A 12,648-nucleotide genomic window follows, 5' to 3' on the forward strand; every position below is an offset into this window, starting at 1 on the left:
AAGCCAGGCCTTGTAATAATTCCCAAACTCCCTTGTGGTTTGTTTTCATTTCGCGTGTCCCTTCTGCCATCTGCCCCCAACCAGAACCCTGTCTTCATGCCTCACCCCTTTGGGTGATCTCATCCATTCAGCTGTATTGTGGGATTCTGCAGCTCCCCCTTGTCTTTCAGGGTCCATGTTTGATTTGTGTTTCCTTAAGGCGTAGGCCCCTTTCCCTTTTTGTTTCTGGGTAGCAGTGTCTTAGTTCATGCGTGTTTTCTTCCTTTGACAGTACGTTATGGTGGCCATTCTTCACCTTTGCATAGAAGCAGTGATCGTCCGCTTACTCGGTAATGTGGGTGTCGGGCCCAGGGAACTGGAGGATCCCAGAGCCAGGACTCAGAGGGCACCTCCGTAGAGCGTTTCCCTTTTCACCTCCCCACACCGTGGTGGAAATTACAGGCATGTGCCCAGTCTATCAAAGACCAGATTTTTTTTTTTTCTAGTTGTTTTCTTCAAACTATAGTTTGAAATCTCTGCTAGCAGATCCAAAACCAACATCTGAAGCAAGTTATTAAATAAAAGGCACAGCACTTGGGACTTCTGTTGGTGGTAAAAAACTTAGAGATATAACTCAGCTGCGAGCACAGCTTTGAATGATTTGTAGATTAGGATTTTGTGAAATTTGGGAGGATAGGCTGTACTCCCAGAGTGTGAGAGAGGGTGAAACTTTGTCCGTTTGGTCTCAGATTGTCACAGAAGCCACACCTCGCCCTTCACGTACTTTTTTGTCAACAGTCTGCCATTACTGTCCATGGCAGCCTCCCTGATCGTGGATTTTTTTGTATCACAAAGTCAGTACGTGTGTCTCGGGCTCCTTTTTCCAGACAACAGGGGCTGTGCCTCATACTGCTTGGTGCTGACTAGCAGGAGACTAGGGACTCAGAACGTATGGATGAATCCTTGTTGTTTGATAAGTTTATTGAGATAAATTAGTTGAAGAGTTTAAATACATTGCATTTATTTTTTCTTGAGATTTTATACTTAAAATGGATTGTTCTTGTATTCTTTCATTTAAAGTCATTATTATTTTTCTATTAAAGTTTTGTGTGTGTGTGTGTGTGTGTGTGTGTGTGTGTGTGTGTGTGTTTGTGTGTCTGGAAGCATTATAAAATTATTAATTTTATATCCAAAATTTAAAAGCCCTGGCTTGTGTTTATTTCATTAAACTTGAACATCAGTATTAAAATGATCTTACAAATGTATTTGGAGGGTTCTCAGTTTCATTTGATAGTTAGACGAAGGGATGAAGTGGCAGTGTATTTATTGGATTTTAGATTGCACATTCATTTCAGATTCCCATGCCAAGGCACTCTGCACCTGACTGCACTGCCGCCTGCAGCACATTTAATTTAAAATCAGGTGCCCTGGGGGACCAGCACAAGGTAGACTTCCTGAGGGTTCATCCCCAGCCAGTTTTAAAGGAGCCATTTTAAATAGTATTTGGGAAGCAGGAATTTAAGGGATAATGGTGGAAAGAGGGACTACGTAGAAGTCTTAAAAATCATTTATAATTGGTTTTCATGTAAATTGGCAAATTTGCAGCATAAGTCCTTGAAATCATTCTCTCAAACATTTTTAGCAGAGTTTTACAGATTTCAAAAAACATTATAGTTTACTTCTAAGGACCACATTACTAAAATTTAAAATCCATTTGATGTTTTATTTTTGAGTGTTCACAGTAACTTGTAATTTGTGTATTTTCCAATTTGTTAAGGATGACAAAATTTTTAAATCAACCTGAGGTATTATACTTTAGCCCATTTGTTTACCTAGATTTCCTAAAAAAAAGTGCCATCATCTGAAAATAAAATCTTTACACTGCAGACTCTTATTTTGAGTCTATATTATGAGAGCTAGCACAAATGCCTTACGTAAATAATGGATTGGTGTTTAAGTTAACTGGACCCAAGAGAACCTATGTGTCAAAACGGAACTGCTTATTCAGTCCTTGCCTTCCATCAGCTTCTCTGAACCTACTATTGCTGTGCTAAAGAAGTGTACAACATATTAGTTTCTCAAAAGGAGTTCAGATAAATGTCAACTGCAGTAAGTGAAAATTGTAATTACAGTTAGCGTGGATTGAGCGAAGTGCTGTGTGGGCAAAGCCCTGTGTAAAGTTCTATATGTAAATAGCACATCGCGGATAAGACCTTGCCCTGTGATTATTAAGAACAGGGTGTCTTTTGCTCATTCTCCATTAGAAGGTTGATTAGAATCACTTGCAAATTATATAAGTCTACCTCTGGGCATGCTTCCCTTCAAAGAGGGAAACCCCAGGAGCTTTTTGTATAAAGGATAGATTTCCAAAGATCTTTGGATATGGAAGTTTTTGAAGCTTCCTTTCTTGATTGTCTTTTTCCCACTCATGCCAAGTGTGGAGTCTTTTACCCATTCTTTTAGCTGCCACTTGCTTGTAAAATTTAACTGTACCTTAGCTCACCGTCTGCACGGGGTGCATCTTTTTACAGCCCCTCCTTATTGATCTCCATTTTCTCTCTGCTGTATTCCTCACAAGCTCCTTGTGATTCAAGGTTGCAATCTGATTTTCATCTACTCAGATTAAATTTAATCTTGAAGCTAGAGTATAGGACTGGAATGAGGATCTGTGACTATGGGTGGCTTTATTTTCTTCTTTTGGCACTTGTTTATTTTCTGTAATGAGTGTGGGTAGCTTATGATTAACAAACATTAAATTTGATATTCTTAGAAACAGCAAAAACATTTTTAATGAAATGGCATGCTAATCTCATTAATTTCATTCTTTTGTGATAAAGTCTAATGATGAGATGAGGGTTGTAAACTAAGAGACCAGTGGTAATCCTTGGCACCCTTTCTTATTATCCTATTTATTTGACTTGGAGAGTTTTACTTCTCTGTTTTTAGAGAGTATGTTAATTGAGTGCTCAGTATTCATTACGAATAATCTGGTCTGTTTTCTTGTGGAGATTGTGAAGGCCCTTTTGCTCTTTCTGTAAAAGCCAAGCAGACTGTATTAACTTCTGGTTTAATTTAAAAAACGAATGTGGAACTTGTTGGCACAACACCTTAAAGAATTGCATGTTTAATAATTGGAAGGCTTTCCATCAGATTTGTCTCCAGCCTGAATTAATAATGTTGCTGACTTATTGTTTTAGAAGACGCAGTCCTTGACCTGCTAGGTTGAAAGAATTGTGACTGGTCTGAACCTTCGTGGGTCCTTTAGCTGTGCCATCTCCCCTGTGAATAATTAGAGGTGTTTGAAGGTATTGAGGTAGAAGCCAATTTGTGTCTTTCACTTTGCATATTGTTGAAGCCGCATGAATTAATCATAAGCAGGGCAAAAAATTAACTTCTTCAGACACACATTTTGATGGGTCATGAGGGAGAATGTAAAGTGATCTGTAAAATATTCTACTGATCCTCTAAGTATTAAATTATTATACCTACAGGCTAATTTCAGGGGGGAAAGAGAGTTTTCCCTCCCCCTCCTTCCGTACCTGAGTAGCATATTTGAAAAAAAAAAAAAAAATCAAGGTTTGTTCTTTCGTAGCACTGTAAAGAGTACTATAAATGAGCAGTTTTATGATTTTCTGCAAACCAGATTCTTATGTTAACTCTTGATTTTAATTTTTGGGTTTTTAAAATGTATTTTTAAATTGTTTGAGTCTTCGATTCTTAGAACTTCACCTGAAACTTCTTGTTGATTTGGTAAAATGCAATTGTGCAACCCAACAAATAACTCATCTTTTTCACTTTAGGCATCTGAAGCTATTCTAAGCCACCGAATCAAAGTAATATGGATTTCCATACTTGTTTAAAATTTAGATTTACATTAAAATCTTTTTTCCATTTTGTTTTTTTCAGCCAGTGAAACCGAAATTGCATTTTTCTGTGAAGAAGATTATAAGAACTACAAAGCTAATCCCATTTCATCCTGGTGAAAACATCTTGGGGGCTTCCTTTTTGCATACCTGTATTAAGCTCTTATTCCACTGCTGAGTTTTGAAATTGACAAACAAATCTTAAAAAATTAATCCCAGGCTCTACTCTCTGAGCTAAAATCTGTGATTTCTTTCTCTCTAGGTCTTTCTTTGCTTCTCTCTTTCTTGTTGTAAAATGATATGAGAAAAACATTAGATTTTCTGAAAGTGAAATAAATTGTTATTAAAAATTATTGTGGAATATTTATTCTTAAATCATAGTTTGTTTTCTAAAATTGTAAATCATTTTGGTGACCTACATGTTGGGTTCCTTAAAAAGACTGTATGACTAGTCATACTGTTTATTTTTTATTTTTTTCTGTAGTTTCTAATTAGAGCAACTGTTACTGTCTGTGGCTACCAGAAATTCTGAGGTTTTTAGGACTGTCATGGCTACCTTTTAGCTTCGGGCATTTGATACATATCACCATATGTGGAATTGAATCGTGTATATTTTAGAGAGTTTTTATGATGTAAGAAGGTTTAAAAAAAAAAAAAAGATTGCAGCCCATACATATAATGTTGCTGATATTTTTTTCCTTTTCTTTCTTGAGCTGTGTTTTCCATCTTCAGGAGCAAACTGTCATAGAACATTTTCTGGAAGAAATGTCCTGGAAGATACGTTCCTTCTAAATAGTATAATACTTGTGGCTCCTGGTCATGGCTGACCGCCAGCACCTGGGGAGTCATTATTTCAGTGGCCTCTCAGTCAGCCTGCGTTTAATCAGAACTCCCGGAGAGCTTACCCGGCCCCACCATTGCACCCTGCGTCCTGGAGGGCTTAGCCGGCCCTGCGAATGCTCCGTGGGTTCTAGAGAGCTTAGCTGGCTCTGCCATTGCTCCCTGAGTCCTCAGAGTTGCCAGGAGGGCAAATTGGTTTCATTATGGTCACATCTAACTTATGTAAACCTATTATTTTTTTAAAAATCAGCTTTGAAAGTCTGATTCACATGATTAGAAGATGCTTTGCTTTGTTGAAAAAGTTAATAGAGTCTTTAAAACAAATTGTTTTATTGATTGTTTCATCGATGAACAAAATGTTGATACACAGGTGATATAGCTCTTTGGGGAGTTAATAAAGAAGATAAGACCCAGTTTTTGCCTTTGTGAATGAGGAAAGACACAAGTACAAGCAAGTGATTTTAACAATAGCAGATAAAGCTGCCGTGGGAGCATTGTTGACACAAATTAGTTCTGTTTTTTTTGTTTTGTTTTGTTTTGTTTTATTTTTGTTTTTTATGAAGTACCAGTTGAGCTGTGTCTTAGAAGATTGAATAGGAATTTTTGCTTAGAAGAAAAGACGGGAAAGGCTTTCTGGAAGAGGGAATAGCATACACAAAGGCGAAGCACTGTGTATGAGCTTGAGGTTTCAGGAGAAAGCCCAAGACTTTCACAGATGGTGCAACTTAATGATTTTTCGACCTTACGGTGGTACAGAGCAATATGCATTCAGTAGGAACCGTACATTGAGTACTCGTACAGCCGTTATGTTTTCCACTTTGAGTGCAGTATTCAATAAATCACATGAAATACTTAATGCTTTATAATAGGCTTTGTTATAGATGATTTTGCCCAGCTAACTCTAGGCTAATGTAAATGTTCTGAGCATATATAAGGTAGATTAAGCTTAGCTGTGATGTTTGGTAAATTAGGTGTATTAAATGCGTTTTTGACTTAACGATATTTTCAACTCACAATGAGTTTATTGGGACTAACCCCACTGTAAGTTGAGGAGCATCTATACAGGACTGTGAAGGACACAGAGCAGAGTAGAGGAAAGTAAGGCCAGAGAGGTAGGTTGATGTAGTCCTTACAAGTCATGCTAAGGAGTTGGAACTGTGTCTAGTAGGTAGATGGGAGCCAGTAGCATGATTTAAACAGGTATTTGATTCCATTTGCATTTTAGAAAGTGACCTTTGTCAGCAATGTCCAGATGGCAGAAAGACTAGAAGACATCATTGAGCAGGTGAAGTTTGGAAGAAGCTTGGCCCAGGGCGGGGGCAGAGGGGAAGAGGTGGAGTGGAAAGGTTCTTGGTGTTACCATTTGATCATGCATTCTGTGACAAATACGGCGTGGTAGTTAATTTACGCATGTTATCTCATTTGACTTTTACCACAGTTCTTCAATGGGAACGTGTGTATTTATAGATGAGGAAATTGGGGCCCAGAGAGGTAAAGTTATTTGCTCAAGCGAATGCAGTAATGTGCAATGGGATTGGAACCAAGTCTGTCTTAAAATCCTGACTTCCCCCCCATTCCATCCTGAAGCCTCCCAGCAGAGACCTGAGTAGAATGACCTTAGAAGGTTTGGGACCTGGTGAATGCTAGGATGGGAACAGTGTAGGGAGGGAGGAATGGAGCCTTCGGTGATTCTTGCTGGGGTTGAGTAGCTGGATTGATGACGACAGCAGTAACCCAAACAGGGAACTCGGTAAGTAGAGGTTAAAACTACTCATTTGTTTTCTTTGCACACATTCAGTTTGCATACCAGGCTTTTTCAAAATATTAAGTGTATCTTTACCTGTGCATTTTTAAGTAGACAATGCAAAAATACATACGTGTACTACCTTTTTTGGTGTGTATTTTCCTTATTATAAAAGGTACATATAGGCTATTTTCACTTAGACGCACAGTTGTAAAAATCAAAAATAAACTTACAGACAGCAACCACCAGAAACTAGAAGAGGCAAAGAAGGATTGTTCCCTAAAGCCTGCAGAGGGAGCAGGGCCCTGCTGACACCTGGATTTCAGACTTGTAGCCTCCAGAATATGAGAAAATACATTTCTGTTGTTTTTACAATAAATACAAATATATTGTGTGACTAAAAAGGACTATTAGCAGGAATGCAAGATTGATTCAAAATTAGAAAACCTACCAATATAATTTTAAGAATCTATAAAGGAGAAAAAAATTATCCTTAATAGATACCAAAAGGCATTTGATGATATTCTTGTCCATGCATATATAAAAATTAGCAAGGGAAAGAAATACGATGAAGGCTGCTCATAGAAAACCTACTTAGTGGAGAAGTGTTTCAGCAAATCTAAATAAAAGGCTGCGGCTGGCTGTGGTGGCTCAGGCCTGTAATCTCAGCACTTTGGGAGGCTGAGGCAGGCAGATTGCTTGAGCTCAGGAGTTCGAGACCAGCCTGGGCAATAGGACGAAACCCTGTCTCTACAAAAAAATACAAAAAATTAGCCGGGTGTGGTAACTTGTGCCTGGAGTTCCAGTTACTCAGAGGCAGAGGTGGGAGGATCCCTGGGGTCTAGGAGGTCAAGGCTGCAGTGAGCTGTGATTGTACCACTGCACTCCAGCACAAAAATGAATTAGGCAAGAATGAACACTATTGCCATTACTGTTCAGTATATTTCGGCAAGTCTTATTGTAGCCAACACAGTAGGAAAAGTAATGAGTCTCAGATATTGGAAAGGAGTAGACAAAACATTAATTTGTAGACGATATGATTGCAAGAGAATTAAGTTTTTTGAACTAAGACTTGAGTGCTGAACCTATAATGTCTTGTTCACAAAAGCTGTAAAATACTGTTATTAGATGACTATAAAAGACCTAACTAGAGATAAATTACATGTTTATAGCTGGAAGATACCTACCTAATCTATAAGTAAATGCAATCTCAATCAAAATCCCAAAGGATTTATCATGGAACTCGACAAATTGATTTTTAAATTCATTTGGAAGAATAAATGTGCAAGAATAGTCAAGATCAATTTGGAAAAACAAAAGACGGGGTAGAGGGAAGGGTGGTTGCTTACCAGATGTCAAAATACATTTAGTGATCAAAGCAAGCTGGTAATGATACAGAAATAGATAAAATGATCAATGGGATAGACCATAGAAACTGATAAAATTTACATGGAAACAATATCTAATGAAGGTAGTATTTGTAATTATGAGGAAAAGAAAGATTATTTAGCGTGTGGCCAGGTATTTAAAAAAAAAAAAAACCAGTTAAGGGTCCTGCTTCACACCATTCACTAAAATTTCAGATGGATTAAATAACTAAACATGAAAAACAAGATAATGAGTTTATTAGAAGAAAAAATGGATTATATTTGTGACCTTGGAGTAGAGAAGGCCTTCTTAAAACACAAAAGGCATATGCCATAATTTTATAAGGAGAATGTGTGTTAAGAATGACTAAAAGCGAGTCAGGTGTGGTGATGCATGCCTGTAATCCCAGCTACTCAGGAGGCTGAGGCGGGGGGATTACTTGAGCCTTGGAGTGACACCAGCCTGGGCAACATGGTGAGACCCTGTCTCTTTAAAAAAATGAATTAGTAAAAACAAAGCCAAAACATGTATAGAAATCAAAAGCAGAAAAAAACCCATCAGGCAATTCCATGAACATTTTGACATATTCCATCTAGGTTATTTTTTCTATGTATTTTTTTAGTGTTTCTGATCTTTTTTATGTGATTTAAGTCACATTTCCTTGTTTAAACAACTAATTCTTGTCTGGGTATGGTGGCTCATGCCTGTAATCCCAGCACTTTGGGAGGCCAAGGCCAGTGGATCACTTGAGCTTACAAATTTGAGTCCAGCCTGGGTAAGATGGTGAAACTCCATCTCTACACAATTTAGCTGGGCATGGTATTGCATTCCTGTAGTCCCAGCTACTTAGGAGGCTGAGGTGGGAGGACGGTTTGAGCCCAGGAGGCAGAGGTTGCAGTGAGCTGAGTTCACACAACTGCACTCCAGCCTGGGCGATAGAGCCAGACCTTGTCTCAAAACAACACCAACAACAAAAAATCCTGAAGGTTAAAAAAAGTAAAAATCCTCTTCTTGCAAGGTCACACCTTTGCCCAGCTTGGTGAGCATACTTCCAGATATTTTTTTTTTTCACATATGCTAGTTAAACATATAGGGGTGTATTTTAAAGGCATTGTCATTGTATGCATTTCAAAGCATGATCACTCTCAAGGTTGAGAAGTTTCTTTTTTTTTTCAGTCACCATGTGTCAGACACTGTATGTATTTTATATTATCTCATTTAATCTACACAGTCGACTGTGATAGAGCTCTGATGAGTCCTGGTTTCTCCATCTGTGAGATGGAGGAGAAAATAAGGGCCACTTCGCAGACTTTTGTGATCCAGTGGGACTTTGCCTAGCAGGCACTTACAGACAGAGCCTGGCAGGAAGTGAGCCCTCATTACATGTCTTAGAGTGCTTACAGTGAGTGCAGCAACAGCAGCAGCTTCATTTGAGCAAGAAACCCTCACCTTCAGGGAGTAAGCCGCTTGCCCAATGCCTAAAATCTGGTAAGTCAAAGAGCAAGCCTCTTCTGGCTTCAAATCCTACCTTCTGCCACTCTTTGAAAACAAAGAGAGTCAGGCACTTGGAGAAACGTGGTAGAAAGGTCATCCCCCACCGCCAAGAGACAGTTCCCCACCCGCGTTGTGGAGGCCCCTTTACATGCATTTTTCTGTTTCTCAGTTGAAGAGAATTTGCCGGTGCCAAAGGAACACATGGGTCGTGGCCCCACGAGTTGGGCCAGGTTTCATGTGACTTTGAGGAACTTCTTTGCCATAGCGAACGGGTTTTCTTTTCCTTCTTTTTCTACCTGCTCCAGACACAGGCAGGAGAGGTGGTGATGTTCCTGCCTATTTGGATACCCAGAGAACTGGCCTGACCTGGGCCTCTTTGGAAACCTGCTGCTGATTGTTATGGACGAGAGGGAAGAGCAGGGCTTCCCCATTTCTGCTGATGCAGAAGGGGGCATCGTGGGCCCAAGTATCCAAGGATCCGTACTTGGACCCCTCTGCCCACTAGAGAAGTGGCCCGGCCATCTTACCATCCTTTTCTCACTGTACCCGTATACATGTGTACATGTACAAAGGCATGTGTGTTGGGAGAAGGACTCTGAGTATCGTTTCTGGGCAGTTTCACCGCATTTTACTTTCAGAAGCTCTCATGATTGCTCAGAGTAGCAAAGGCAATTGAAGTGGAATATCGACTTAATTGGTCTGAGGTTAATATTTTGAACTCCACTATCAAGACAGTGGGCCTTGCTGTCTGCAGGCCTGGAAAGAACCCGTCTCTCACGTGGAGCCACAGCGTGGCCACTCTGTTCCTTTCACTGCCCCGCCAGCATTTATACCCGTGGAAGACGAAGGCATGGCATTTGTCATTTTTTTCCATCAAAGGACATACATTTATTCAATGAATCAGACCTGAGACTACTTTCCCCATCCCCAAATGTGCATTTGGAGCTAGAACATGAACATAAGAGTTTTGATAATGGTCTTTGGAGACTCGTTTTTTGGTCATTAGCCAGCGAGAGGGTCATTTAGTTGTAATGACTTAAAGGAAACACGCAGGATGTGTGTCACCCCACTCGGCCGTGTGGTTTGCTAGGGAGCAGTGACCCTCCTCTCTTCTGTGCTGCTGCCACTTCGGATGAGTGTTCAGTAAACAATGTCATTTGCAGGCTGTGAGATTTAAGATGGAGAAAATCCATTTCAGGTCCCAGATGAAGTCATGTGACTCTTTGGAAATAAGTCAGGGCAGACTGATTTGGGAATGCTGCCTTAGAGACTCAAGCTTTAGGTTTTAACTTCATTGCTATTATGTCCAATACATGAGAAAAAAACTGCCATTCATAATGATATTCTTGTGATCAATCAAATCTGGCCAATCAAAGCAGTGACCAGAGCCCTCTTAAGTCTGTGGCTCCTTCACTGGACTAAGGGAGGGAGGGAGGGTGGCGAGGGCTTCCCCTCCTCATCGCTGACTTGGTGGGGAATGAGAGCGGTAGGGTCGGGAGCTGTCGTCTTCAATCCACTCAGTGTTAGTTCTGTTTAGCAAAGCACAACGACCTCATTTAATTTCCTGATCACTGCCCCTTCCTCCTCCCTCCATCCTGTGACTTTGAGCCTTATGCCATCAGACTACACACGATCGCTGTCCCCCAACCCTGTTGCAGACACCTGCAGGCCCTGTGTACTCTCCCTTATTATTTGATGATTTTAGCTCCTGGCTCCCTGCTGCTGTCTCTCATCATTCAGGATGGACATAGACAAGCCCTGGGGCCTCTTAGGTCATTGATGACCTCACTGCAACCTTCCTGTCTTCTCTGTCTCAGCCACCTACTCCGAGCGGCACACCTTAGCCGTAGTCATTAAAACCGCACCCGAGTCCACAACGCCATCTCAATATATACCTCCAGCCCTCTGACCCCTGTCTCCTGTCTTTCCAGTTCTCTGCCTCTGGTGCCCCCGCAAGGTTCTTCAGCTCCCACCTGAACGACACTTCATCAATCCTGCTGTCTTCTCACTGTCCCACCCGCTGGCTTGAGGTCCTCTGTGCCTTCTCCTCATTCCTCCGCCTAGACCCTTGCTTCCCTGACCCCTCCGGCCCAAGCCCAGCCCTGCTGCGCTCCACCTTCTCCACGTGCACCTGAGCTGCTCTGCGGGTGGTGGGGCGGAGAGCACCTGCTGACTGGCCACACTGTCGGTCACGGCTGCTAAGCTGCAGTCAGGTCCTCACGCTGCCCTGCAGTTCCCCTCGCTTTCCAGGTTCCTTTAGACCCTCGACCCTGAGACCCCTCTTCTCGCTCCCAGCAGCTGTCCTCACTTCAGGCCGTCCTAGACAACATGTTCCGGCTCCTGGCCATGTCCCCCACCGGCCTTCCTGTGTGGGTGGGCGAGTGAGTAGTGCTTGATTCTAAGTCTGTCCTCCCGTAAGCCCGGGCCCCCCACCTCTGGACACCGACGAGCACACTTCAGCATTGTCCTTCCTCTTCCACGCCATCAAGTTCCGCAGCGACCAGCATAGGGGCGGCTCTCCCATCCATCCTCCCACAAGAGCCACCATCTCCCCTTCACAGCCCAATTCCTGCAGCACGCCCTCTTTCCTCTGCTAGGGCTTCCGTCCAGCACTCTGCTGAGACAGCTCTTGCCAAGGACACCCAAGGTCCCCATTGCCACAGGAATAGGATTCTCTGTCTTGGAATTGCTTCGCCTCTCAGCAGCCTTGGACGCACACAATCAACGGACACCCTTTTTGCCAACAGTTGCTTCTTTTGGCTTCACGGGCCACTCTTCCCCGTCTTATTTGCTGGTTCTTCCTCATCCCTTAACCTTTGCAATGCGGAAGGCCCCAGGCTCAGTCCTCTGACTTCTCTAATTATATCTTCTCCCTAGCTGACCTCATGCGTGCTTCCAGCTTTAAATAACAACTAAATGCTGCAGACTCCCGATCTCAGTCCACAGCCCAGCTCCCCACTGGAGTCCCTGCTGGGTGCTCCCCATTGCCACGAAGGTGGCTGATAGGCGTCCTCTGACAGAGGCCTCAGACGCTAACACGCCCCAGCTGAGCCTCTGAGCTTTCTTCCTGAACTTGGGCCATCTCAGTCTTCTCCACCGAAGAACGTGAACTCCAGTCCTCCATTTGTTCAGGCCAGAAACCTTGGAGACATAACTCTTTTTTATTTTACCACCATACCCAGGCCAGCTCTGTTTGCTCCACCTTCAGAGCATATGAAGGGGCCAGGCTCCTCTCACCATTTTTACTACTACCACTGGGTTCAAGGCACCGCCATCTTACCTGGATTACTGCAGTCACCTTTCTAACTGAGCTGCTTGCTCTCACTCCTACCCCACTACAATTCTTCCTGTTCCGATTCC

At 42.0% G+C, this 12,648-nt stretch overlaps 1 protein-coding gene across 15 annotated transcripts in view; it reads left to right on the plus strand.

Moving 5' to 3' along the window:
• Positions 1–4,195, plus strand: part of C5H2orf76 (chromosome 5 C2orf76 homolog) — a 63,970-nt gene extending 59,775 nt beyond the window's left edge. For 14 of the 15 annotated variants that reach the window (XM_074399875.1, XM_010342158.3, XM_074399870.1 and 11 more), the window contains one exon: positions 3,886–4,195. In XM_074399875.1, the coding sequence (XP_074255976.1) occupies positions 3,886–3,962 (77 nt within the window). In that variant the 3' untranslated portion in view covers positions 3,963–4,195. The remainder of the gene's footprint in view (positions 1–3,885) is intronic. The other variant, XR_012517794.1, reaches the window with a different exon arrangement.
• Positions 4,196–12,648: the final 8,453 nt, after the last annotated feature.

This window comes from Saimiri boliviensis, chromosome 5 (assembly GCF_048565385.1).
Source record: "Saimiri boliviensis isolate mSaiBol1 chromosome 5, mSaiBol1.pri, whole genome shotgun sequence".
NCBI lineage: Eukaryota > Metazoa > Chordata > Mammalia > Primates > Cebidae > Saimiri > Saimiri boliviensis.